Source organism: Coffea arabica, chromosome 10c (assembly GCF_036785885.1).
Source record: "Coffea arabica cultivar ET-39 chromosome 10c, Coffea Arabica ET-39 HiFi, whole genome shotgun sequence".
Taxonomy (NCBI): domain Eukaryota; kingdom Viridiplantae; phylum Streptophyta; class Magnoliopsida; order Gentianales; family Rubiaceae; genus Coffea; species Coffea arabica.
This window is the reverse complement of record NC_092329.1, coordinates 6,782,309-6,810,067: the sequence shown is the minus strand read 5'-3', so window position 1 is coordinate 6,810,067 and position 27,759 is coordinate 6,782,309. Positions and strand designations below refer to the sequence as shown.

The 27,759-nt window shown below is 34.4% G+C and overlaps 3 protein-coding genes across 5 annotated transcripts; 1 reads left to right on the top strand and 2 right to left on the bottom strand.

Annotated features, from left to right (window-relative positions):
- Nucleotides 1-4,976: 4,976 nt before the first annotated feature.
- On the top strand, nt 4,977-8,033 carry LOC113715029 (laccase-14-like). The gene is made up of 6 exons (XM_027239178.2): nt 4,977-5,073; nt 5,470-5,617; nt 5,718-5,962; nt 6,100-6,228; nt 6,526-7,464; nt 7,746-8,033. The coding sequence occupies exons 1-6, from the start codon at nt 4,977-4,979 to the stop codon at nt 7,874-7,876; spliced, it is 1,689 nt and encodes a 562-aa protein (XP_027094979.1). The 3' UTR covers nt 7,877-8,033.
- Nucleotides 8,034-9,597: 1,564 nt separating this feature from the next.
- LOC113713628 (uncharacterized) lies at nt 9,598-16,021 on the bottom strand. 3 transcript variants are annotated; one of them, XM_027237395.2, is made up of 9 exons: nt 15,604-16,021; nt 15,243-15,294; nt 14,562-14,635; nt 13,968-14,069; nt 13,185-13,340; nt 12,030-12,081; nt 11,814-11,887; nt 10,955-11,044; nt 9,598-9,973 (listed from the first exon to the last, which is right to left on the bottom strand). In XM_027237395.2, exons 1-9 carry the CDS (start codon nt 15,726-15,728, stop codon nt 9,961-9,963), a joined length of 738 nt encoding a protein of 245 aa, XP_027093196.1. In that variant the 5' UTR covers nt 15,729-16,021; the 3' UTR covers nt 9,598-9,960. The 3 variants fall into 3 exon arrangements, with proteins under 3 accessions (XP_027093196.1, XP_027093194.1, XP_027093195.1); XM_027237393.2 differs by having other exon boundaries at nt 9,598-9,978; nt 15,604-16,020; XM_027237394.2 differs by having other exon boundaries at nt 9,598-9,978; nt 13,185-13,325; nt 15,604-16,013.
- Nucleotides 16,022-17,420: 1,399 nt separating this feature from the next.
- LOC113713309 (ras-related protein Rab7) lies at nt 17,421-22,201 on the bottom strand. The gene is made up of 7 exons (XM_027237005.2): nt 21,980-22,201; nt 21,717-21,743; nt 21,237-21,336; nt 20,993-21,139; nt 19,347-19,427; nt 19,129-19,274; nt 17,421-17,732 (listed from the first exon to the last, which is right to left on the bottom strand). Exons 1-7 carry the CDS (start codon nt 22,030-22,032, stop codon nt 17,669-17,671), a joined length of 618 nt encoding a protein of 205 aa, XP_027092806.1. The 5' UTR covers nt 22,033-22,201; the 3' UTR covers nt 17,421-17,668.
- Between the last annotated feature and the right edge of the window lie 5,558 nt (nt 22,202-27,759).

The following is a 27,759-nucleotide window of genomic DNA, read 5'->3' as shown; positions in this document are numbered from 1 at the left end:
AACTTAGCAAATAAAGTTGATGTTCCACTAGAAGTGGACGCCAAGCTTTTCTTTACAATCTCCCTGAATTTACTTCCTTGTGAAGCAAATAATACTTGTACTGGACCTAAAGGCACCCGGGTTGCAGCCAACGTGAACAACATAACCTCCTATAATTCCCACATTGACATTCTTGAGGCTTACTATCGCAACCTTACAGCAGTCTATGGAGATCAGTTTCCAAGTTTTCCCCCTTTACAATTCAAGTCTAAATGTTGACGGAAGATCACGCTTGTTTCCTAAGATTTGCTTGTGAACTCCACCGGAATTTCAGGCAATTAGACAACTAATTAGACTAGCAAAAAGGGTGAAAGATTTTTTTCTTCTTCTTTTTTTTTTTTGTGGTGGATGTTTGTTTGGATAGAAGATTATTTAAATAAAATTTTTCATAATAATACAAATTTTTATATGATGTATGTAACATACAAATGTAGTCGGAAGAATAAAAGATGTTTCAAATATGTTCTTATAATGTAATAAATTTTCGTTTGTTTTTTTTTTCTCTAGAAGTCAGTATTCAAACAACCCCATATTTACTAGTACTAGAGTATAACTAGGTGATCGTATTTAGATGTTTATGTCCCTCAGCTTAAGCTTCCTATTAATGACAGCTTTGGAGCTTTTGGTGGCCAAACTTTGAACTTCATGGGGGGCTAGGTACTGTCTTGGAGATGGAGTCGAATCTGCGAGCCCATTCATTCTCTTTAGTGTTAAGAAATTATAGTACTCTGAATACATTAACTATGAATTAAAGAAAAAGTCTCCATGGTGCGATCTGAATCTTCAGACGATTATTTTCTAGGGGCTAATTCTGGTCATATCCACTCGTAAAACAAGGCTTTGAGTGTATGTTTTTTAGACATATAAGTAAAAAAAGAAAAAGTCGAAAACTCGGACTATAACCCTAGAGGATTATTAACTGACTAGGAAAAAGGTGACTTTTAATCTTGAAGGAAAAGTAATTGGTCTATTAGAAAAATCTATGTACGAATTGAAATAAAACATGGACCTTTTAGGGAATAAGGTCATCAGCGATCAAGAAAAGAATTAACTGCCTAACTCGATACTAAAATTCTGAGGCAGTAATTCCAACAATTAGTTCCATGGAAGTATCACTTGGATGATTTTACTTGGGATATATATTTTTGCTCTGCATTAAAAAGTTTGTGGTGAACCTCCAGATAACAGTCGAGTAGCTGGGTACAGAATAAGGTGGCCAGCACATTAATCGAAATGAACAAAGATTTTTGGTGCTGTGAGCTCTTCTTTTCTTATTTTGGATAAAAAACAAATACTTATTCCTTCTTTGTGATTCTATGGATTGGTGCTTTACTATTTAATGTGTATAGAATTTCCAAATATGTCTTGAATATGTTGGACTATTCAAATCTTCGAAATGATTTATATGGCAAAGTATTAAAAGCCTACATCACGGATCAACTTCCCATCGCAGTATCTTTTCCTCAAGATTGCTTGTGGCGACTTTGCGGAAATAATTGATGAATTTGTCTTGGCAGTTGGCAGCTGGCTGCCAGTGATCCGAGTAAAAAAGGTATATTTACACGCATAAGTAATCCGTTTCAAAGGAACCAGTAACATAACGCGTTGACAATATAAGAAAACTATAACACGTTTCGAAAAAAAAAGAAAAAAACTATTGGTCCGATTAACTCAAGGGTGCTGGTTAGAGCTGTTAATCGAGCCGAGTCGAGCCGAGTATTTGGCTGCCGAGCTCGACTCGAGTTTAATTCGAGCCGAGTTTGACTCGAGCTCGTTAGGAAAACGAGCTTTAAAATGTGTTCGAACTCGACTCGTTAAGTGTACATGTGGCTCGAGCTCGAGCTCGAGCTCGACTCGTTTATCACAAACGAGTCGAGCTTCACGAGCTCGAGCTCGAGCTCGTGAAAATTAACCTTAATAAAAACCTATAATTTTTAATTTTTATAATTTTGATTTCTAAAATGACAAATATGCCCTTCATTAACGAGCTCTAACGAGCTACTCGAGTATCAAACGAGTCGAACTTACTCGGCTCGATAACTAAACGAGCATGTTTCGAGCTCGAGCTCGATTCGTTAACCAAAATTAACGAGCCGAGCTCGAGCCTTAACGAGCCGAGCTCTAACGAGCTTTCGAGCTACTTGACTAACTTAACAGCTCTAGTGCTGGTTGGAAAAAACTATTGGTCCAATGTAAAATTTATATAGACAAAGCAGGATTAAATGTTTAAGACATAAACATATGATTTTGTTAACCTTATTGCCCGTTTGAGGCTAAAGAATGTAACTTGCATAAGAGTGACCAGTAATGCGTTCTTGACCAAGAAATTAATACATTACACGGGATCCAATAATCGCTTGTGTTAGTTAGAGAGCATTAATTAGTGTCCCTTGTTCTGAAAGTTGAAGTTCAACATCCTTTATGACAATTTTCAGCCTTTTTGTTTAGATGAAATTACCTTTCATCCCTTTGTGGTTTAGTATTTTACTATGTAACCTCCATATGATTTAGAACTCGCTCATAGTTCAAGTTAATGTGTCACTGTTAGTTTTTCTATTAAAACTAATGGTCAATAGTAAAAAGTCAAAATCAAACTAATAAATTAACAAACTCACATTTTACTATAATTTTTTCTTTTTTCCTTTTCTTTCTCTCTGTTTTTTTATTCTTGGAAAGAGAAGAGATGATTTTAAAAACATATACTTTTGGTCTACAAAATCTTAATTTTCTCCAAATACAAAAGAGATGTTGGGGAAATAAAAAAATAAGAAACAAAAAAAATGGAAGGGAAATATAAAACAAATAAATAAGAAACAAAAAATAGAAATCTTTTTTTTTTAATTATAAATATCATTATAAGTTTTTAAACCAAATCTTTAATTGTATTTTCTATTTCTTATTTATCTATTTTTTTATTTCAATCTCTTCTTTTTCATGTTTGGAGGAAAAAAGAAGTAATGAAGGGTAAATTTATCATCAATTTATTAGTTTGACTTTGAATTTTTGCTATTGACCTCTAGTTTTAAAAGAAAAACTATTATCTCAAAACATGAGAAGATTATATATAAATTTTTAAATTATATGGAGTTACGTATTAAAACACCAAATGACAGGAGATAAAAGGTAATTTACCTTTTTTTAATGACAAGTTTGAAGCTTGATGAACAATAGCTGGAGTTTTGTCTCTTCTTCTAAACTATTTGAAAAGTTTGATGTCTGCTTGATTGTGCTAATTAAGAGCAAAAATCCAATTCGTATTGCAGCATTAATTTGCTGGTCTGCCAAATTCAGCGATAACGAAGAAGCGTTTAGGAAAAAAAAAACAAACATAGCGTGTTGAAAAATGTCAAATTCCCGAGTAATGCAACACGAGTTACACCATCTCAAAACAACGGGCCGCTGGCATTGACTTTTCCAGTTGAGATCTATCATGGATTTATGGCTGCAAAGAGCACTAAAAGCAGCATTGACATTTCTCTAACCATTATATGATTCCTATTTGTTCTGGTCGTTTGACAATTTCTTAATTTTTAACGAATTAGTCGTTATCAAGCCTATTACTTTTAATATCAACTTTAAAAAGAAAAGCAAAAAAGAACTTCTTGTTTAGGTAATGAAGACACCGAAAGCTTGTAGCCATATTCATATGGGCTGCTTGACTTTTTTTTTTTTTTTTTTTTTTTAAACCTCCCACCTGTCTCCACATTTTTCCCACCTCCGATATTCTTCTAATTCCAATGAAATATTTGTTTATAACTGCCAAACATATATAACATTTTAAGTTCATTTGTGCATTTAAATTTTTAATCGAAATATATATCTACGTTGTCACTGTCTCTGGCAGTTTAAAATCATCTAAACTCTTTTTTTTTTCATCAGGCTACACAGAGGCATGGAAACAAAAAAAATTGTCTTAATTGTTTGTTAAAACCAATTTATTTTCTGCTATTTTATTTTGGTATAGTAAAAAGTTGTCAGTGACATACGATGTGTTCTTCATTATCCATTTATTTTGGAGTTTTTTCAAGCTTGCATTTTCCTGGGGAATTAGGCCTAATCTAGGTTGGTTGGTGCTTGAAGGGTTCGCCTTAAGAAAATGTTGACAAGTATATATGGCTGTTTACTTTTCAGAAGGCAGTAAACATTTCCTTCAACATTCTATTAAAACCATTTCACTCGATGCTTCACAAAAAGGTGGATGATGAAGGTGCAAACAAGAGAATAATCATTGTGAACACACACAAAAGCTTTTTCTTTTTTAAATAGAAGATTACAACTGAGACTCACAATAGTGGGATGAATACAATGAATAGGAAGTAACCCATACAAATGATGAAAAGAATAATTTAGACATAGCAACAGAAGTATTTAACTTACTTGTCAAGTAAAATGTGAAAACATCTTAAGAGTGACTTTTTAGCCAATTGATCTTAAAGGTGACTGTTTAATTAGTTAGCCTAACTCGCTCGTTATAGCACCGAAAGGTTTTAATTCATAAGAAATGTAGACTATTTTGAATGTATGTTCTTTGTGCATTTGGCAACACATTCTGCAATTTATTGTCCTTCTGCTAAAATGAAAGCATATTTTGTGCTTCTTTTAATTACTCAACAAAACCTGCATATAAGCTGGATCCAGAGATGAAATGAACAACAAAAGTAGAGAGGAAGATTCCAAGGTACTCAGTAAGGTTTGGTGAGTTCTTTTCAAAGGTTTGAAAATTTTATTTGAACCAGTAAAAAAGCTACTGCAAACAGTTTACAAAGTCTGCTGCGTTTACACCGATCCTATCCACCATGACGAAAAAAACAACCTTTCTATCCCCTTGACAATGTATAAATACGTGAAAGGCTTATGCAAACATTTTCATTACAAACGAGAAATATACTGCATCAAGATATATCTCTTCTTTGCCTGAGTAATTCTAGTTCTTCATAATGAAGGGTTTCATCCTACAATTTGTCGGGTTTCTATGTTTGGCTAGTGTTCTTCTTCCTAGCGAAGCTTTGACGCATCGCTATAAATTTGTCGTGAGTATTATGCTTCTTCAATATCAATTAAGAAGATCCATTAAGCAATTTCATTTAATTTTTTGTCATAGCTAAAAGTCGTTATTATATTGTTGCCAAGCATTTTATATGATACTTGTTGCATATCGAGTTGTGTACGTACCTATCTCATTGTCTGAGTTCTTGTTAAGCAAGTAGACCTAAGAAAAAAAAGTGGGATGCTATTTTAAGTTGTCTCGAAACTATTGGCAATATTATTATTTTTCGGAATCAAAATGTCCACTAGAATCTTTTATCCATGCATATTAATTCGTCCATCACAACAATGATGTTGAAGAGACGACGCATAATTTATCTTTGTCCGGTTTGAATTTGATTTTATGGGCCTAATGTTTACAACTCACCTCATGTATGCAGATAGAAGAAGCTTCATATACAAGACTTTGCAGCACTAAGAATATATTGACAGTAAATGGCCAATTTCCAGGACCAACTCTGCGCATTCGTCAAGGCGATACGGCCATTGTTCATGTCCACAACAAGGGAAAAGAAAACATCACCATTCACTGGTATTTATTTAGACAACCTTTCTTCTTTTTAATTGCAAGGATGCATTCCTGCATAATGAACTCATCGGCTAGAAAAATAATGAGTTTTGTTTGTTTTTAGGCATGGAGTGAAACAGCCGAGGTATCCATGGTCAGATGGTCCAGAATACATAACTCAGTGCCCTATCATGCCTGGAGAATCCTTTACTCAAGTGATTGGGATTTCTGATGAGATTGGGACCTTGTGGTGGCATGCTCATAGCGATTGGTCTCGAGCAACAGTTTATGGTGCTCTTATTATCTACCCTAAGAAAGGAGATAGTTATCCATTTCCCAAGCCTCATGCAGAAGTGCCCATCATCTTAGGTATATAATAAAATTTACTATTATTTACTTTTTGACTTCTGTTGGCAGATAAAATATTATTAATTGACTTTGGTTTTCAAAAGAATTTGGGAAAACAAATAATATGCATGATTGGTGAAATTCTGTGGCAAATGCAGGAGAATGGTGGAAGAGTGACATACAAGCTGTTCTTAGCCAGTTTTTACGTGGTGGAGGAGACCCGAATGTCTCTGATGCTTATCTCATAAATGGTCAGCCTGGTGATCTCTGTGAATGTTCAAAGCCAGGTACAGACACATATATAAATTCTAGTTGAAAATAGAATCATTCACTTCGAATGAAAATTTTTCCATGTATGCATATGTATTTGTAGGACTTGGACTTTTTCAACTTCTTTAAACATTAGAATTTGTAGAATGCGTCTTAATTTGGTCATTTTCGAAAAGGGTTATGCAAAAACCAAAGAATCTTGTGAATATTTTGGGTGACAAACTTTTGCCTCAAGAACAAAACACATGATAATCTTGCAGATACATCTGCTTAATTCCGATTCACAACATGATTATTTTTCCAACAATTTGCAGATACATTCAGGCTGACGGTGGATTATGGCAAGACTTATTTGCTTCGGATGATAAACAATGCCATGAACAACATCCTTTTCTTTTCCATTGCAAAGCATCAAATTACTGTGGTAGGATCAGATGGGAGCTACACAAAGCCATTCAAGAGTGATTATATTGCTATATCCCCAGGACAAACCATTGACTTCTTGTTAGAAGCCAATCAAGCACCTGCTCACTATTACATGGCTGCTAAAGCTTATAACAGTGCCCGTGCTGTTAGATTCAGCAATTCCACCACAACTGGAATCATACAATATCGTGGAAATTATGCTCCATCTTCACCACCATCTTTCCCAAATCTTCCACTGTTCAATGATACTAAAGCATCCACTTCTTTCACAGGAAGCCTAAGAAGTTTAGCAAGTAAAGTTGATGTTCCGCTCAAAGTGGACACCAAGCTTTTTTTCACACTTTCTATAAATACACTCCCTTGTGAAGGAAATAATACTTGTGCTGGACCGAGAGGCAACCGGCTTGTAGCCAGCGTAAACAACATAACCTTTGAGAGCCCCCATATTGACATTCTTGAAGCTTACTATCGCCACCTCAAAGGAGTCTACGGAGATCAATTTCCAAGTTTTCCACCTTTGAAATTCAACTATACAGCAAATAATCTTCCAGCGGAACTTCAAAGGCCTACTAGGGATAGGCAAGTTAGAGTTCTTGAGTACAACTCGAATGTGGAGATTGTTTTCCAGGGAACAAATTTGGTTGCTGGGATTGATCACCCCATGCATTTACATGGATATAGTTTCTATGTAGTTGGCTGGGGTATTGGGAACTTTGACGAGAAGAAGGACCCTTTGAATTATAATCTTGTTGACCCTCCTCTCATGAACACTATTGCTGTTCCAAGAAATGGCTGGACAACCATCAGGTTCAAGGCAAACAACCCTGGTATGTATTGTTCAATTGTTTTCCCTTGTGTTATATCATATAGCTTGCTTGATCAATAGCTCTTTCAGATGTCATTTCAATTTTCCTGAAGGAGAAGTACAGTGAATTAATTAATTCAAAATGTTGGGGGATGATTAACACTTAGAACCATATAGATATCCGCCGTATATACTTTTGGATATTTTTACTTAATTAGATTATATTGAATTACCCCAATTTTGTCTTCTTTAACAAATTAAAGGAGTCTATTGATGAAAAAGGGCTTACATGATTTGTTGCAGGTGTGTGGCTCATGCATTGTCATCTAGAGCGTCATGTAAGTTGGGGAATGGAAATGGCATTCATAGTTAAGGATGGCAAGGGTCCAGGAGAGCAAATTCTCCCTCCACCTCCAGACATGCCTAAATGTTAATGCTGGAATTCTAGTTAGCTGGCAAGGCCTCTTCATGCAGCCACCTCTAGTCTTTCCTTAAAGAGTATCATTGATATGGAAAAAAAAATTTCCATTAGTTTATTTCATTTATTTGTTGGCAATAAAACAAGAAAAAAAAAGCTTGTATTCTTCTCAATATCTTTCTGCCTAATCGATTGTCCTGTAACCTCTTTTTTTTTTTTATTTGTAGTCAACGAATTATAAGTTGACGAGAGAATAATATGAAGTTTGTTTATTTATTTTTTAAGTTGTATCGTCTATCAAGTAACTGAATCTTCCATCATACTTGAGCTCCAGCTAAAGGCGTTATAAACCTAATGAACGAAAGATGCACAAAAGAAGTTGTAGGGCAGGTTTCCTTGGACGATAGTGCATTCAATTACGATAGGCCAATGCGTTGAAAAGAATAAGCAATTCAAGTGATGAGGAACTGCCAGATTTCAAAAAATTTCAACTGCCAGAAATTATTGATAAAAGAGTTTCGACTGCAAGTGATGAGGAACTTCTGACAGCCAAATTTCATTTCCTATGGGGTTTGACTGTGTGTGAGTCGAAGTTGAATTCGGTTGATCGATTCCCATTGGAGAATTATGATAATTTTTTCTATTGCCATACATATGTTGAAAGTTTTGCACCAATTGTTTATGGCAAAAAAAAAAAAAAAACTCATGATACCAGTCTACACTAGAAGACTGGTTGCTCCCAAAATTAGAAGGATAATATTGAATAAAGACATGATATATGCTCAAGGACCACACAAGCTTGTAATGCTTGTTATTATTATAGAATCATTCTGTTGTTTGTTTTTCTTTTGCATCCATCTAATAATGGTACTTATGTCCGTGATGTTGATGTTTAATGCCATAGATCTGTATCAATACATGTTTAAGTCAACATGAAGTCAACGAGATACTCAGATTCTCATTTTGATTTGTGATAATTCTTCAACAACCCTTTAGTACCTAAAGATTTAAAAGTAGCTAGTTTGACTCACAAACTTTGTGAACATAACTAATTACAGTTTAAAGAGGTCAACCAAATATCAAGAGTCAGTGAGTTTTGTTCCAATCTTGTCTCTCTTTTTTTTGACAAGAAAATCCGCACCCGCTATTTGAGAGTGCGTATCGGGTAAACCTCACCCCGTGCAATAGCCCGCCAATAACACGAAGGGTAAGATGCACTACATAATCTCTGTGCGACGGAAAGTTATTCTAATCTTGTGTTGTTTCTGTAGAGGTGTTGTAAGCCTACGTCATGGATCAAATTTCCACCGCATCATTATTGTTTCCTCAAGATTGATTGGGTGGGTCTTGCAATTGGATTCCTAGGGGCTTAGAGTGCAATGGCATATTTCCACCACTGGATCACTCAAACTACTACTAATCATAAAAAAGGCAAGAAACAAGGCGTATTAGTGCGCATGCAGGCAATGCATCATGGATACATGCAAGGATTTTCCCATTTTGAAAGCATGGACCTAGATTACTGCTGCTTTCTCAGCAGATCAAGTCATGGATTTACTGAGTTTTACTAGCTAAATCATTTTTTACTGCTAAACAAGTCATGTATGGAAAAGTATGAAGTTTATTAGCTGTTCTCACTGACATTTTACTGTTCTTTACGAAATAACTTTCTGTAATACTAATTCACCAATAAAGTTTTACCAGGCCTTAAAATATATGCATCTCAAGATTAAAAAATAATAATAATAAGTATCATGTTTGTCTATTTCAATCTCAAAGAGGAACAACCCGATCTTCATACTGTGTTTGTGTGTCTACGTGAGATGATTTAATTCACCGTTAAGGATAAGCTAATTTTACCCATCAACACAGAGTTGGTGATTAGTATATGTTGGGGTTCAAGTCCTGCTAATGAAGAATGAGTAATCCTTCTTAATTAAAAGAAAGACTCTAAAATTAGTAAGACACTAAAATTTACACAATAAGACAAGTACCCAATGGGGGATCATATCGAGATGCGTTAAGTCATTCAGAAAAAGAAACATGGGAAAGTTTCTTCACGCAGCTATCCCACTGTAATTGCCTCTTTGCAGTACTCTTTCATAGCCATTTTCTGCCCTATCAATTTAGCAAGGAGATTCTTTAGCACCGGGAAAAAGCGGAAAGGATGAAAAGGAAAAAAGGGTATGAAGGAATTGAGGTCAGATATCAACATCCCACTTAATCAGGATCAGCAGTAAATCAAAAAATTTTTCCATCAAATCATGTGTCCATTCCTCAGGATCATCTGTAAAAACAATGTGCCAGCAAACACAATGGATCCTAGAAAAATAGAACCGAGCCAAAAAAGTAAAAAAAAAAAAAATTATAGCCTTTAAAGTGCCTGCAGACGTTATAACCAATCTACTTCAAGGTCAAATGCCAATCCTGGAGAGTCGAACTCAGAAGAGTTCAAAGTCCAGTAATTTGGATTCTTATACTCAAAAAAATCATCTAAATTCATCATCGTAATAGAGAAAATTTATAAGCCAAAACTAAATTTTAGTGGTTATGCACAAATGTGTCTTGAGATACGAACACCAAGGAACTAGAGCAAACGGAAATTTATAACACAGACCTGGCTCACCCTATTAAAATCTCAAACTTCAACATTTTTATCATATATTAGTTACAAGACACAACACAGATGTTCAAACTGAACCTTCGCCACCTTGCATTTTGATCTCAAGAACCATACAACCTGCTCTAAAGTGATAGACTAGTTAACGAAATTCAATGGCCTTTATGGGAACCAGTCAGCATTGATGGAGGTTTGACCCAGTAATTATATCTATCCAAAGTCTATGAATCAACTAAAGTTGTAACTAGTTACCAACTCCATAGAAACTTCACTTTCAATCACTGAGATAACAGAGGAAGAGTTGAACAAGGGTACGCCTGGTAAGTGTTTCTTGCTTTTACACAAAAGAACTATTTGCTATTCCTATTTCCATCGCCCAATAGGGTTTCTGATTAAAAGACCACATGGTTATCCTCCAAAAATTATCAGCACACAATAAACTCTACATTTATAAAGTTCAGAATTTAGACTTGCCTGTTGCTGCTATTGAAAAGAATGAGGTATACAGGACCCTCAGACGAGAGCTGGTAAAGCTGGAGGAGTATGTAGGCACCTGTGCTGATACTGAAAATCAAGAAAAGAAAGGATACAGTAAAGGCCAGCAAAGTAGTATGTAAATAAGTGCCTAACACGATAACAATGGGCATAACTTTTGGAATATGGATCAGTCACAAAGGTTTCATGCCTGATCGCTCAACTTTCATCTAAGCTCAACTAAGCAATAAGTGTGAAGCATTAAACAGCTTTTAGCAGCTATTATCAGCTGATCGTGAGACAAGAATGAGATACCTGGTAATATAGAGAGGAAGTATATAAAATATGCAAACAAAAAACAACACCTGTGGCCTAGCCATAGGCTCTTGTACATCTAAACAGAGAGGCATTGCTAGCAAAATGCTTTTTCAATGTATAAGCTGCGTAACTTTGTGATCCGAGCATAACAAAATGCAGATTTCACTCCAACAAAGATTCTACATCCAACTTAACATAACTAAGATCAAAAAGAATTGGAAAGTGTTCTAGACCCAATAAACTTTGGAACGAATGACATGCAATAAGGTAAATCACGAAGGATGGTTTCACTTTCTTAGAAGCATAACTTGGTAATAGATAACATCTATGTGTATAAAGTAGCATATATATTTCATTTATTAATGCACCGCAAAGAAAAATTGAAGAGCATTTGCATATATTTATGTACGTAAAACTCTGCATAAGCATTTACTCTTCATCTGCTAACACACTCTCACATAGAACCCATGCACCGCAAAACATGAACACTGAACCTAGTAATATATTAACCCAACAACCACGCGGTTAAGACAAAGATTACCTGCCAAAACATATCAAAAGAATTATCCAAAAAGAAGCACCTATCCAACTTGATTCCTTGTACGCAATCCAAACCTACAAATTGAGACACACAATGGAACAGAAGTTGAGCAATTAAGCAACTGAAATTTGGTTGCTGCTGTCTGCTCATACAAATATTACATGGGCAAGTACTTAATGTAATGACAATAATGAAGCATTGACTGCTAAGACATACCGATAGTGCAACAACATTGATGTAAAAGTCAACTAGTGTTGCTGACAACCACCTGCAAATAATGTATGACTTAAGATCAATCAAACAGACATGCATTCATCTACTGAAGGAGATTCACTAAATATATACGCTCAAGAAACCACAGGCTGAACATTTACTTGAAAATATTGCTCAATAAAAGCCAATAAATGGAAAAAGAGCCTGAAGAGTACATAGAGGAAAAGAGTTAAGAGAACATGAACTGCAGTAACCCAGAAAATAGAAGTACCTTTGTAAGTGGCGCATCAATCCAATGAACTAAATAGTGGTGGCAGAAGGTTGTTTAAGAACAGATTCTCATTTAAAATCAACTAAACGAATGAAAAGCACTATGTATGCTCAAAATGCCGAGTAAATAAAGATAAAACCTCTTAAACAAAATTCTCTCAAGTCAATGTTTTTCATAATGTGAGATAAATTTAACTGGAATAATTCTCATGCCTTGCAGGTGGGTATGAAAAAGGAATGATCTGCATATTCAAGTTTATAGTCCTTCACATCATTATCCAGATTCTTAACTCTTCTCTCCACAAAGATCCAATATTCTGAGATGTTGAACTGGACACCAAAGATAAGCTTTTGATGGTTAGGTGGCAGAGCTAGAATTCCAAATTCTTAGCCAATTCCGCAATTCTTTGTGATTTATCTCACATTTCCCAAGAGCCATCTGACTATTATAGAGAATGAAATAGTCAAACAAAAACGGATTTTCTATTCCAATGGAATTCTGATGGTAGAACTGAAGCAAATTTACAAAATTCTTCCAACAACTAGTGATGGTGAACATATCATAAATTTGCTTTAATTATAAATTATAACCCTTTATATGAGCTAGCTGATACCAGCCATTTATATCAACCACTATTCCAGTCCTTTAGATCAGCCAGTGTATGGTAGAGAATATATCAACTGTGCCTATTGCAGAAAGTGAGGCAAGAATTCTTCAATTGGTTTTTTCGGAAGGACTCTTCATCTGTGCAACCCCAAAATGAACTTCAATGTCTAAGCGAATGAGCTCTGCCTAACCAGCTATTTTTAAATCCTTCAAGACTTCTCCAAAAGGAGATCACTGATACCAAAGAAAAAGAAAAAGCAAAAGAATGGAAAACAACTTACGGAGTCAACACATCTTTGCGAAATGGAGAACCATCAGTGGCAATAGTGTATATCAGTGTTCCCAGCATCAGAAAACCCAAAGCCCCAAACATAAATCTTGCAGTCACAACAGAGAATAAACTCTTTTGTTCTGATCCTTCCCTGCGAGAATAAGTTCTATAAGCACATAAGAATCAGATTGAACATATAAGGAAACAGTGTTCTAGAAATCAACAACAATGAAAACAGCTATGACAGCAGCTACAATAAGACAGCTGTACATCGTAACTCTCTCATCCAAATAGAAGTACCAATACATTCTGCATAGAAACCTAAGGATCTTTTGGAATTGTTAGACTGATAAATCTAAACTAGGCCTTATAAACGAAGACGCGTTTAATACTAAGGAACAACCAACAATAGAAGTGATAAAGGAGAAATAACAATGTAAAGGTTAACATAACCATATAACTGTCAGAACTCCACCAGAGACGAGAAGACAGGATAGGATGGGTGAGGGTAATATTGTATCTAACTTAGCACGCACAAACATTCTGCATGTACAGAGGCCTTGTCTTCTGCCCCAAGATAACAATTAGTAAGATAAACTGACATTGCCGATTCAGGTGCAGGAATCATTAAAATGCAGCAAATAACATTTCAGGTGTAGATCAACATTCAGAAAAGAAAAAATTTTATCCGTCTTTAAGAGAAGCAAATATAATTGAAAAAAAGATCTGTCACCACATTGCATCACCAACATAAATGAACTTTCAACTGATGGCACTAATTTTGCATACTTACTTCTTCTTATGTCGCAACAAAACATAATACACAGGATCTTGTGAAGATTCTTGAGGTGACAGCTTGAATAATTGCAAAACTACGTAGGCACATGTAGTAATGCTGCAAAGAAGTAGATAAGTTATACATAATTGCTCATTACAAACAAATAAACCACCAGAATTAAACAAATGTAGATTGGGAGATATAATATGGGAATACGTGAGAAAGTAGCCTTGACATGAAATCACAAAATGACTTAAATCATTGTCAAATTGCTCTATTAATCATTGTCAAATTGCTCTATTGCAACCTACTAAGGGAGATGGTCATTCAGAATAAATGATTTTCCATCTTCTTTTCCTTCATGCTTGTTTTCCCCTGGAAGATGCAGCCAGAGGGGACTAAAGAAACAAGACACCCTAATCTAAACGTGTTCAGCACTTAGATTGACGTTAACCATTTCAAAGCTACAATTTCATTTCTATCCATATATTCCGCAAAAATAATCCAGGCCAATTATGGCATCAGTTATCAATTGTGTACCATAATCAAGACTGCAAAAAGTTAATTATAAAAAAGAATGCGGAAGAACTTACAAGAGTATTGCCATACCTTCCCAAACATACCAATAAAATTATCCAAAGTATTGCACTGATCCAATTTGATTCCTTGTAAATAACCCAAGCCTGATGTCCATAAGACAGGTAATGCACTTTTAAGGGCAAATATTGAGGATTAAAGAATGTAAGTCTCATTTGTAAATAAACTTACTTTGGCTATTTTATTTTGCTATTTTATTTTGCTTTCCAAGTATGAGAAGTTAACAGAAAAGAATTAAAAAATAATGCTGCAACTTAAGTGGACAACAGTTCAAGCTCACGATCTCTCCCATTCATGGCGTAAGTAAGAAGCACTTATATTGTAGCTGAAGTCAAGAATCACAAAGTCCTATTACACCACAAGATCAGCTAATTTCATCTCCTCAACAGAGACTTACTGTTTTCTTGTAAGATGCCAGCAAAATATTTCTTCAGTCGCCTAAGGGAGTAGAGATTGAACACTCTCAAACCAGAAATATCATTGCCTACTGAGAGAATGTCTAATTTAGGATACACGGAAAATTCATAAGCAATGTAAACAAAATTCATCTAGTGAATACATAACTACAAGTGTCATACCCCAATAGCTGCAGAGAAAATGTCTGACTTAAGAGATTCTCCTATCAAACATCCATATGCAAATGCCCAAAAAAAATGGTAGAGAGAGTAACCACACAAAGTAAAAGAATCATACCCCTAAGGCTAGGATATTGATATAGAAATCAATCAACGTTGCAGTCATCCACCTGCAAGCAATTCCACGGAAAAGCAATTATACCGTAAATGTTTCTTTGCCAGATCACTCACAATTATTAGTCAAATTATAAATGCCAAAAGCTTGTAACTTGAAAAAAAAAAAAAAGAAAAAGAACAGAGCAAAGAACAGAAAATTTTCAACCATTGGAACTGTCCAAGGTGACAATCAAAGTGATCCTTTTACTGAATTATTAAGATGATACATACAGCAAAATGCATGCAGGCTAAAACCCACGTAAGGCCTATCAAGAAATACCAAGTTATGATTGTGAACACAGAGAAATATAAGAAGAACATACGGGGTAAGGAGTTCTTTACGAAAAGGAAGGCCATCAGTGGCGATGGTGTAGATAAGGGTGGCTGTCATCAAACATCCCAGCAGAATGAACAGACTTTTCAACCCTGTTGCAACTGACACTGCCATTAGTTCCCAAGTCTTCTTGCTCCTCTGGAATTCAATCACTGATGGAGTTTGTCTCAGGCTAAGGCGAGAGTCACAGTAGAGATTCAAAGAAGGAGACGGGAAGAAAATAAGGAGTGCGTTTGAACAGTAGATTATTTGAGATAATATGTTTTTTTAATATGATATATGCGAGATAAATTGGTGATCAGAAAATATATTGATGATACAAATAAATAAAATTTTGAAAATAATCCACGATCCAAACTAGATGAAAATGAAAATGAAATGCATAATGGAATTTTCCTTTCTTTTCTTGGAAGCAAAAAATTGTACTAATGATTAGGGAGAAAGTAAGAATTTTGAAGGAAGATAGATACTGAAGGCAGCCATTAATCCACGTCTTATGCATTTGGGCCATTGCTGTGAAGTGGTCCAAGAGAACTAGACTTGGATGACTGAATTTTCCTCTTTGATTTCATACTCCTTAGTTTACTTTCTTTCTTTTTTTTTTTTTTTTGGGTCCTACTTATTTTTTTCTATTTTATTTCTCTAATAAAAACAGATATCCCTATTTTATTGAGAAAAATTACGAAAACTTCACTCCGGCTGTTTAATAATGTTGACATTCAAAATATTCTGTATGTGCAAAATATGAAATTAAAAAAAAAATCCTCCATATATGTAGAACGCATATTATGTAGAAAGCCCCCAAAATATAACTATAGTGAAATGCTATAGTGTAGTATTTGAAAAATACCTTCAAAAATATTTAATTCATGCAAACCCTTTATTATGTTGTATTTTGTATTTGGAAGAAAATAACCCGTATTCACTAATAAGGCTTTGACTCCTCCGGATATTAGTTAAGTTGGCCGTAAGTGGAAAAAGTAAAATTGTTAATGCATCCAAATACAAAAGGACAATGAATGTGAATTTGTGCACTATATGCAGAAATGCGTGGTAACAATTAGAAAAAATTTGTTGGCTAATTACCATATATGAATTCTAGTTAACTATATAGTGAAATTATACACATTTTAAGTGAATTGGATTTTACTTCGTGCATACATCAACTTTGATTACGTGTGAGGAACAACCTGAAAATCGCTTTCAGCAAATTTGAAGTTTCATCACAAAGTAAAGAACAACAAGCAAGTATTTTTAAGGAAAAAGGGGAGTAGAAGGATGAAAATAGTTTCTTGTACACAAGAAGAAGGAAAATAGTTTTTTTTTTTTTTTTTAAAAAAAAGGTTGTGTTAGATACATATAGAGCTGATATACAAGGGCTTATGATAGTAAGGAAACAAGTAGCAGTCCTTTGAGATGTGAGTTAGGTCTTGATCTTGGTTACTTTTGGATTTTGCAAAATCTGATCACAGAAAGTGATTACAAAAAATAATCAGAATCAACAAAAACTACTCTTTCGTTAATTATGATTTTAACTTTTTTGGTTATTAAAAAATTTATAGTCTAAACACAGTTCAAAAGCAGAACGTATAATCAGTTAAAATAATCAACCAAGAACACGCCTTTAGTTTTTACCAAATCGTTAAGTTCTAGACCATGTCCATAGCATTTCCACTCGTTAAGGTAGTTAATTTTTATTTAAGGATCAATTAGACTGAAACAACACTCTGGATATCCATTCTCGACTTAATTTGGGGTATTACTGTAGTAATTCAATTGTAATCACACCTGAAATAACAACAGTGATACATATAAAACAGTCTAAATTGAAACTGAAAACAGGAGTCAATAACATACTACAATTCTTCAGATCCCTCAAAAATACAAAACAAAACAAGAAAAAAGGGGGGGGGGGGGGGGGAATCATGGCTAAAAAAAAATTTGATGTCTACATGTGGAGGTCAGCGCTTGGAATGGAGAGCATAGCTTAGTGATACAAAAGAATAGTCAGGATTATCAAAGTAAAATTCGGCCCTCAGACTAAAAATGATGTGTTAACAAGCACAACCACCTCTTTGCTCAGTGTCCGAAACAGCCTCAGGAATATTTTGGAAGTATCTGCAAATCGAAATTACCACAATTAGAAGCACAACTTCTTAGATGGTTGAAAGGCGGCAACCTCCCCTCCCCCCCCCCCCCCCAACACCCAAATGGCATGCATAGATATCAATGGGTGGAGTTGATTCCTAGACCGGGTGTATCAGACTCTGATGATGAAATTTTCACTTCCAGTTGAGCTAAATGAGGGTGCAAATAAACCATAGAAAGGCATCATCCAGTCTAGTCTCAGCTTGCAAGCACAAGCAGCAAAAAGATTCCACCATTTCGCTAAGAAGTCAATACCCTAGGATTGCGATCTAATGTTCAAGAATAGTTCTATTCCTACAATATAAGGAATCTATAGAGCATAAGGAATCTATAGAGCATAACTTTCAAATTCTGCATTATGTAAATCACTTGTACATTGTCATAGTCAAATCAACAATTGGTATTTCTTCGCACTTAGCCACCTCCACATTCAAACCAAAGATTTGCACTACAGTGAGCAAGAGGCCCTCAATCGGCATAAAGAATATTTAACAGTTCTGAATGGCCACTAAGCACATAACAATAACAATAGAGTGCTTATACCCAAAGGACATAACAATCAAGTTTGCACCAATTAAACTATGAAGAAGCTGAATTGTGATATTAGACTACATTGGCAGTAAGTTCTTTTCCATGTCAAGAGAAAGTCACCAATCTGCCAAGGAAGTAAATAAAATTCAAAAAAAAGGGAAAACTGCTGCCTCAATTTTTTTAGCAATCATAGAAAAGGTAAAGAGAAGGGAAAATGCTTAAGAATACAGATTATGAGGTTAGACATACAAAAGAACAGTAAAAACTGTGCCTACACTAATCTTAGTGGATTAAACTGTAATCAAGATCAACATGTTATACATCATACGCTCACGTCAAACTAAGATAAGTTGCCTTTAGGTGTACATAACTAACTGGTTAAAATTGCTATGGGAGGAGGAAAAAAGAACTGAAAAAGAAAAATTAGAACCAGCATGGTTAAACTCATTTGTAAAGTGAATTTCTTGAAATAATGAGAATCTAACAGTCTTCCTAAAGCATGTAGAAGTATAAATTGGAAGAACCCATTCAACCCCTTCATCATATAAAGTTTTGAAGCATTGCCCAGTTGACAATTTGGTGCAGATTAAACATTCCTCAGTCAATAATAAATATGTAAAGTAGACACTCTTCATTCTTCGCCAGATAGAAAAATGAGATGTAGACACATGCAGATGCATTTCAGCACAAAACTTTAATGATATAGACATGCTTGACTGTATAAATATATGAGTGAATTATTAACTGTGTTTTCCTGCTAACTTTTTCAGTATGGCAAAGAAATATGCACGCAAGCAATAATCATAATACTCCTGATCTCAAACAGGAAACTCACATATCCTGCTCATGCTCGTTGGCTAAAGCAGTTTTTGCAATACAGAAGAATGAAGCATCAACATTGTAATCCTCCTTGGCAGATGTCTCAAAGTATGGGATGTTCCCTTTTGAAGCACACCATTCCTTTGCTTTTTTCTCAGAAACCTATGGGCATAATCAGAACCAAACCTAACGAAACACAAAAAACAATAAAAAGTTTGTTGAAAAATATCTTACCACTCTGCTATTCCCACCATCTATATCAATCTTGTTACCAAGTAATATAAATGGAAAAGCCTTTGGATCTGGAGGGTTTGCCTGTGTAACAACAAAATTAGATTAATTCACTGAGAACAGATAAGTGTTCAATTTATTACCATGGATCTGCATCAGATAAACTATTCTAGACTTGATAAAAATGCCAAGCAAACTTTAGAAGAGAACCTATCAATAGGTGATACTATGGGTCTTAAATCATTCAATAGTGACATTAACTACATAATTTTCCAAAAAAAATCTATTTGAAATCTCTCTGAATTTTTGCATAGGGTGTAGCAATTTTACCAAGTAAAATTGACACACCAAGTTCCAGTACAAAAATTTGCTTTTCAGAATTTTCAAACAATCAGTTTTCTATCATATCCTGCAGACTACAACCTCAGAGTATATAAACCAATGCCTTGCATTTTTTGACCATGAGACATGCTGTTTTTGTGGGGCTTTTTATGCTCTTTCATGCCAACAAACGGAGATAATTGAGCCATGAGACATGCTTTTTTTGACAATGTTTCTCAAAATCACCTATTACCAAAACTAGCATTATTCTCTAGCCATACAAATTGCAATCATTATGGAGAAACTCCTTGAGATCCATGTCATTCATTCCAAGGATTTTTAAAAGCAATAATTTTCAGGACGATACTACATTATCACAAAGAATAGCATAATATCATTGGATTTATTTTGTTTAGCTTATGATGCAGATACTAGTGTGCCAATATCATCTGCAAAGACATGACTCATCTAGCCTAAATCCCTTGTGCTCCTAAAAGGTATAATATACTTAATACATTCAGAAATGATAATAAACATATGACTGAACTGAAATGCAACCAGAAATTGCCTCAATGTATCTATAAATACCCCTGGAACTTCAAATCAAATTCACAGCTTTTATTTCCACAAATAGAAGTAATCCCAAATTCACAGCGGTCTTTGATACAAAAATGGAATCACTCAAGAACTAATGCGAAACAAGACTACATGAAAACGTGACTTGCTTTACAATATCTCCAGAGGCTGCAATTTATTGAAGTCACCTTTCAGAATTCTCAGAGCTAAGCTAAAAGAATGAGTGAGGTCTTCTGGAGAATTATGAAGAATGACATAGAATTGCAAATCTAATAATGGAAGCTGACTAGATACTAATTGACTAAAACAGTGAGAAAGGAGATGGATGCATATGCATGTAATATATACAAGTCGCTGAATGCACAAGGCATGCTTCTTTGTTTACTACCTAAATGAGTTACAAATGCTCTTAATATTCACCATACCAAGAAAAAGCTAATGGAATGAAAAATTCCTCTTTTTCTTTCTTTTCTTTTTTTTTTTTTGGGGCAAGTAATTTTTTGTCCTTTTTGCAAACAGGAGAAGACAAACTCTTACGCAAGCAAGCTTTAGCAATGAACAGTGAAGTTTTCCTGTATTAATTCCATTAATTGCTAAAACAGAATAACTAGCAACAAGCAGGTTGAGCATCTATGATGTGCTTCTTACCATTTCTGGATACAACTAAATTTCTAAGAAACTATGCACTACTAGTAGGAAGCAATAACTAGCAACAAACCAGAAGTAAGGAACTTGAGCAACAATTCACCAACCTGTCTGAGAAATTCTTCATGCCAATTGTCAAGGGTATCAAAAGATCTCATAACATTAACATCATAAACTAAAACACAGCAATCTGCCCCTCTATAAAACGCAACCCCAAGGCTTTGAAATCTCTCCTGCCCTGCAGTGTCCCAAATCTACCAACAAGAAATTGCTCAGTTACTCTAGGAAAAAAAACATGAATCTGACAACAAAACCGAAAGCTACAATTTTTCTTGAACTCAAAACACCTACTTGTAGAGTAACAAGTCGGTCATCAATTTGGAGTTCTTTTGTCACAAAATCAGCTCCAATTGTAGCTTTGTACTGCTGACTAAACTTTTTGTGTACATATCTATTAACCAATTAAGACCAAAACATGCTAATTCCCAGCCAAAAAAAAAAAAAAAAAAGCACTATCAATTACGGAATCCCGTTACCCAAATAGGAGAAATAATTAACTGCAGCTAGTAGCGGAATCTGCATAGAGCAGCATAAGGTAAAAAGGAAATGATTTTTCTCAACAAACTGCAGTTTATAAACAAGCCAAATTGTTCAGATTCAAATTTTGCCAAGAATTCAATGCAAAAAATAAGAATAAAAATAAAAAGTCCAATCCAATATTGCTTTAAGGTATGCCTCCTCAATAGAACCCAAGACAGAAAAATAGCAAATTGGTCCCCAAGATATTCGGAACAAAGCAAATGCAGCTAAAATAGCTCAGATCAAGGATACTGATTCATCAATGAAGTTTTACCAACCCTGAAAACAAAGCATGTTAATTTAACAAATTAAGATCGGCCAGATAAATAACTACTTCCAGATACATACATCTCAAGGGGAAACAAAACTGTAAATAATGGGTTTTTTTCCTTTTCTGGAAACTAACAACCCCAGATAAACAAACGTGTAGAACGTTAAAATATTCAGGGCAAAAAAAAAAGAAAAAGAGAAAGAAACGAAAAGGGGTTTAGGAAAAATAAATGAAACATAATTACCCGCTGTCACCAAGAACGATGACCTTGAGCAAGGTTCGTCTACGCAAAGACATAGCTTCTTTAGCTATGAAAAGATGAACTTCCTTTTCTTTTGCTGTTTTCTTTCTTTTCTTTTTTTTTTTTTGGGGTCTGAAGAGAGAGACAGAGACAGAGAGAGAGAAGAGTGTGTGTCTGTATGTGAGAGAGAGAGAAAAAGACAGGGAAAAGGGGCGCCAATTTCGATCTCAAAGAGAAACAACGCGAAACAGTTTGTGTGCGTAGTGCGTGTCTGTGAGAAATTTAATTTAATTCACCGTTAATGACACACAAATTCTATCTCCCTATCAACAGAGGGTTGATGACTCGGACTATATCCGTTTGGCAAATGAGTTTTTTTGGTGTTTGTCTAAAATTTTACTATAATTTACTATAATAGTTTTTTAAAAAAATTTTGAAGTGTGTAAATTTTTGAATATTTTGAAGTATATAATTTAAAATGTTTGAAAATTTTTTTGAGATTACTGTAGCTAAAATTTTTAAAAATCTTGTAACAGATAAACTTGGCAAAAAACTTGTCTGCAAAACAAGGCCATAGTGTGTCAAGAGTTGAGCCAAAGCACATCTTCAAGTTCAAACTCTATGTTTGGTTTGAGTTATTTTTTCAATGATATAATAAAATGAACTCAATTGAAAAACAAGTTAAAAAAAAAGATTTTAAAGTATTTTTGTTATAAATAATGTCTTAAAAATGTATATCGATGTTATTTTGAGTTTTGTCGAAGGCTCTAAAACTTAAAAGTTTCAACGAGCATCCTTTCTTGCTTAAGTTATGAGCAAAGCATGAATATTCTTTTTCTAGTAATACAAGGAAGAGTATAAAATTTTAGAAAAGGCAACAAGGAAAAGAAAAGAGTTAAAGTTAGGTCGGTCTAAACAAGTACATTAAAATGTAGTTTAAGTGCTAAATTTAAAAATAATTAATGAATTAAAGAAAGTGTATAAAGGTAAGGGTATGTAATAATTGTTAATGTGTCCATTCACATGATAGATTGAGTGTAATTTAAATGTGTTAATAAGTATCCATTGAATATGTATTAAAAATGCTCTCAGAGTTAAATTATGATCCCGTGATTATTTTATTAGTATTTGAGTTGAATCTCTACTCAATAGTATTAGTTTTGGCATATATATATACCTTTTATTCACTTTTTTTCTTTTTCTTTTTTTGTCCAAACTGTGATACTATACAAACTGTTCCCAATCACTTAGAACTCAAACTTATTTTCAGACATCTCATTGACTAAAGTAATTAGTGATTTCTCCATAATCAAACTATGGAGTTTATGGAATGATGCATAAGGTAGACTGGTGTAAAAGTACTGTAAAGTAATCAGTTACTTCTCCTTAATATAAAGCTATAGGGTTTATGGAATGAGGTATAAGGTGGTGAAAAGGCATTGTAAATAACATTCGACTAATATTAGTGAAAAATCCACATTTTGTTAACAATGCTCTATTTCTGCACGTGTTTTTTACAAAAATGAAAAACGAGATGAATATATAACAATGCTGTTGTAGTAGAATCCAATCAATCACTGCACCACACCATTCCTCCTTCAATTATAATACTCCAAACTAAAAACAGGGAAAAGAAAAAAAAAAAAAAAAGAACTGGTATCTGCCCGTGCACATTGGTATGTGGGCAACCCAATTTTATGTAAAAAATTGGGTATCTAAAAGTACTCATTACCCGTTTGGTTGGGGGAATCATCTCTACAGAATGGGTTTTGAGGGCTTAGAACCCTTACATGATGTTTGATTGGTCGCTGTGGGTATGAATCTATCACTATGGAAGATTCAAAATCGGCCAATTGTCATTCCGAATCAAATTGGGCACTTTTGCATCCGTTCCAAATTTTGAGCGTGGGAAACTTAAAATAGCAAAGTAAAAAAAAGGTACAAGGAAAGAAGTTCATCTTTCCTGCTCTTTCTTGATCTCCATTTTCTTTTTTAGGGTTTGCTTTTGGTAGTTATATTTGTATTTACTCTCTATCACATAATGCCACCTTCTCTTCTCTTACAATTTAACATCCTGATCATAGAAGTTGGGGTTGTTACCATTGATGGGTTTCTTTTTTTTCTCTAATTCATACTCAAAATTTGGTAGACTTAAAACATTTGACAACAAACTAATATTTAGATCTTTATAAGAAATTAATCTTAGATTTTTATCTCGATTTGATTGGAATAGTTGTGGATCCACTATGATGTGAAGGAAATTTTGGCCCTCTTTTATTGGGTTTTTGTTGAATTTGTTGTAAAGAATGAAATCATAGGAGGAGCTTTAAAATGAAGAAATGGAAGCTATTGATATGTTAAGATTAGTCCAGGAGACATTCAGCAAGGGACCCACAACAAATAGGTTTCTGCCGACAGAGATAAAGCCAGGAAGACAATACGGGAAAAAAAAATAAAATTATGTTTTTGTTTATTTTTTGTCGCGCGATAATAGCATCTGTATAATCTATTCTAATATAATTTAGAGGAGAGATAGTCTAACCGACGAAGAATCTCGTCGGAGGAAGCTATTTGAAAATAACAATCACGATGAAGTGATAAAGTGAGAAGTTTCACCTACATAACCAAGACTTTAAAGTTTTGGTTATGACAGGTGTTGGCTCCCCTTCCCAAGTGCCAAAAAAATAAAATTATGTTGATTCTTGTACCAAGTGGCAAATACTACCAAAGTCCAGACACCAGTTTTTGTCACACGGAATCCCTCACACATCCATTACCATTAAGGAGGAGTCATAGTCGTTGTCATTCTTTAGTGTGAACCAAACGGGTCGTTTTTTCTCACCGGTGGGATGGTGCCGACAAGCCTATGTGATTGCCGGCCCATTCCTTATCTTCCTTGGCAACTTGTCCAAGTCCAACAAGTTGTGGAATATCCAGAATACCTTTTTAAAGCTCTCATCTGATCTAAGTTTGTTTATTTTCCGTTTGCTATACCCTTTTAAAAGTTCATTTGTCCAGATATTTAGATTAGCAAGCTTCTGAATTTTTTTTATCAACTTACTCCCAAACCCTCATTCGTGTCCCTGTATCTCACTCAAGGACTATTTCAAGTTAATTTTTTTAATAGTAGAAGTTACAAGGTATGATAAATTGAAAACAAACGTCAAAATTTGTTTGAAACAACAACATAAAATGAGATTCTCAACCTGGGAATAGAGATGGCAATGGAGGCAGGGGTAGGGAAGGGGAGAATTTTTATACTCCCATCTTAAATGGGGCGAGGGGTGGGGGACGATACCCCTACTCTATCCCCCACCCCATCGTCCATTTCAATTTATTAATATAAATAAATGTAATATATTATATAATCTAATAATAATAAATTTAGAATATTTGGAAACTAAACATAATATTTAATGCATTTCTATCCAAATTCCTAGTTGATTTTTGGTACAAATATCAAATGTGTTTTATGAGTATTTCCAGATGTTATCTATAAATCAATTGAATTTTTTAATTTTCTTGGTGTTTTATTTCAACACTTTTCTTGTTTCATTTTTCATTTTTCACTTTTTTCAACTTCGTATTTTTATTTTATTCTTTGAATTTAGCTTTGATATATTGAATAAAGGCTTCTAGAAAAAATCTAAATTATCACCTACAGACACCTATGGAGGGAAGCTAGGTGGGGCAGGACGGTGATGGGGGGAACGGAGGCAAGGGATGGGACGGGGAGAGTTTTTTGGCAACGGAGCTAGGGACGGGAGAGGGATTTCCTGCCCCAAACCCCTCCCGTTGCCATCCCTACCTAGGAAAGATGTTGAAGGAATAAATGGTAGTGCCCCCAGCTCTAGCCTCAAGAAAGTTTAAATAACTGTTAAAAGTGTGTATGCATGTATGTTTTGTAAACCTGTACCGTACTAATGGTTACTAATTGAGGATGAAACTACGGGGCGGGGAAGGGTCATTGCACCCAAATCCTACAAATTAATGCTCTCTCTCTCTCTCTCATTGCTATAGTTGAACGTATGTTAGAGGAAAGGGGAGGAAAATGAATCTATCTAATTTATTAAAAGACTCAAAGGGAGTTAAATAACTTTCGACCATCCTTCAACAAATTTTAGAAAGATAACGCAATCAAGGGGGTTGAAGCCTTCCGATCTACGTCCAAGGGGGACTTAGTCTCTTCTCTGGTGGCCAACTAATGTTTTCTCTCCCTAAAAGTATGAAATTCTTGAAAAAAAATTATTTATATCCTCTTTGGCCTTGCAAGATTCTTATATTGACCCCGAATTTTTTTGTATGAAGTTCGTTCCCACGATATCCGTGTGCAATCCACCAATAGGCAGTTAATAGGTGAGTTACTTGTAATTTTGACAACAATGAGAGTACTCGAAATCCATCTCAATGATAAGTGGCTAAGTGCATTGTGGTACTCCTAGTTCGACTATTTCCTTTTTTTTCTAATAAGCTTTGGAGTTTTTTTTTTGCATGAAAAAACTAAGAAAATTTTTTGACAGTATATTGTTGATAGGTTTGCTTTTGATAGAAATAAAAATGAACTGTTCTCAAGATCTAATTTACCTGGTGGAGACATTAGCTCAATGAACATGAGGTTTGGATTCGACTCTCAGACACTCCCCTTGCTCCCTCAAAAAAAAAAGGCAACGACTACATTTAACAGCTTCTTTCAAACTTCAATGTCTCACATCGCAAGTCTTTCGTTTTCCCATCACATATATTTTCTACGTGCTTGGTTATGGAGGAATACAGATAAGATGCTTTAGCTTTCGTTAATCCACTTGGAAACTCGTTCCAATGGGCTGTCCAATTTTAACTCTCGCAAATTTTGTATTACTGGTTTCACCCTATGACTGTTGTCTTGGCCCACTTTGGTAAAGCCCATGCATCCATTCTTTCTGTAAATAATTTCGGGATAATTTAAATCTCTTCTGAAATTTCTAACTATTTCACTTAGCTCCCTCAAAGTCTTAAAAATTATGATTACCTCCTTTGATTTGACACCTTGGTAACAAAATCTTAAATAGGGTCAAAATTTTACTGAATATCCTAAAATGCCCTTATCTTATAAAGTTTAATTTATTCTTCTAAACAATTATAAAGTAATTTGGCACAATTATAAAAGGAACGAGTGTCAAGTTGCATGCCAATGTTTGTCGTTTGATAATCAACAATAAATTTTTGCAATAATAGGCTACTATTTAGAGTGCTTTATTGATGATATAGATTCTTTTTAAGATAGAGAAGAAAATGCTATCTTTTTTTAAAAAAGTTTATGGACTACTTTTTTTTTTTTGAAGAAAAGTTTATGGACTAGTTCAATGATGAAACTACCATAGTTTGGCAGTGATTTTTGGCCCTTTATTTTTAATTATTGTTGGTTTATTCTTGATTTTGATACAAAAAATTGGATGATATTAAAAGTTATCAAAAAAAATATTACTAGTTTAACATTTGATCAAGATAAAGGTTATAAACAACATTGATAGTTCTTGTATATTTCTAATGAAATACAAGAGAAATGAATAAGAAGAAAAAAAGAAAAAAATTATAGAATCCATCCTTTGTATAAATATGCAAGAGTTTAATTAAAATATTAAGATTAGAACTGTCATTTGAAATGGGTAAAGGAGGTAGGTTTAATTTTTAAAATTTAAAGAGAGTTAAGTGAAATGATTAGAAACCTCAAGGGAGGTTTCTAAAATTATCCATAATTTTCATTACTACATAGTTTTCATAAAGTCCACAAATTCATGCAAGTT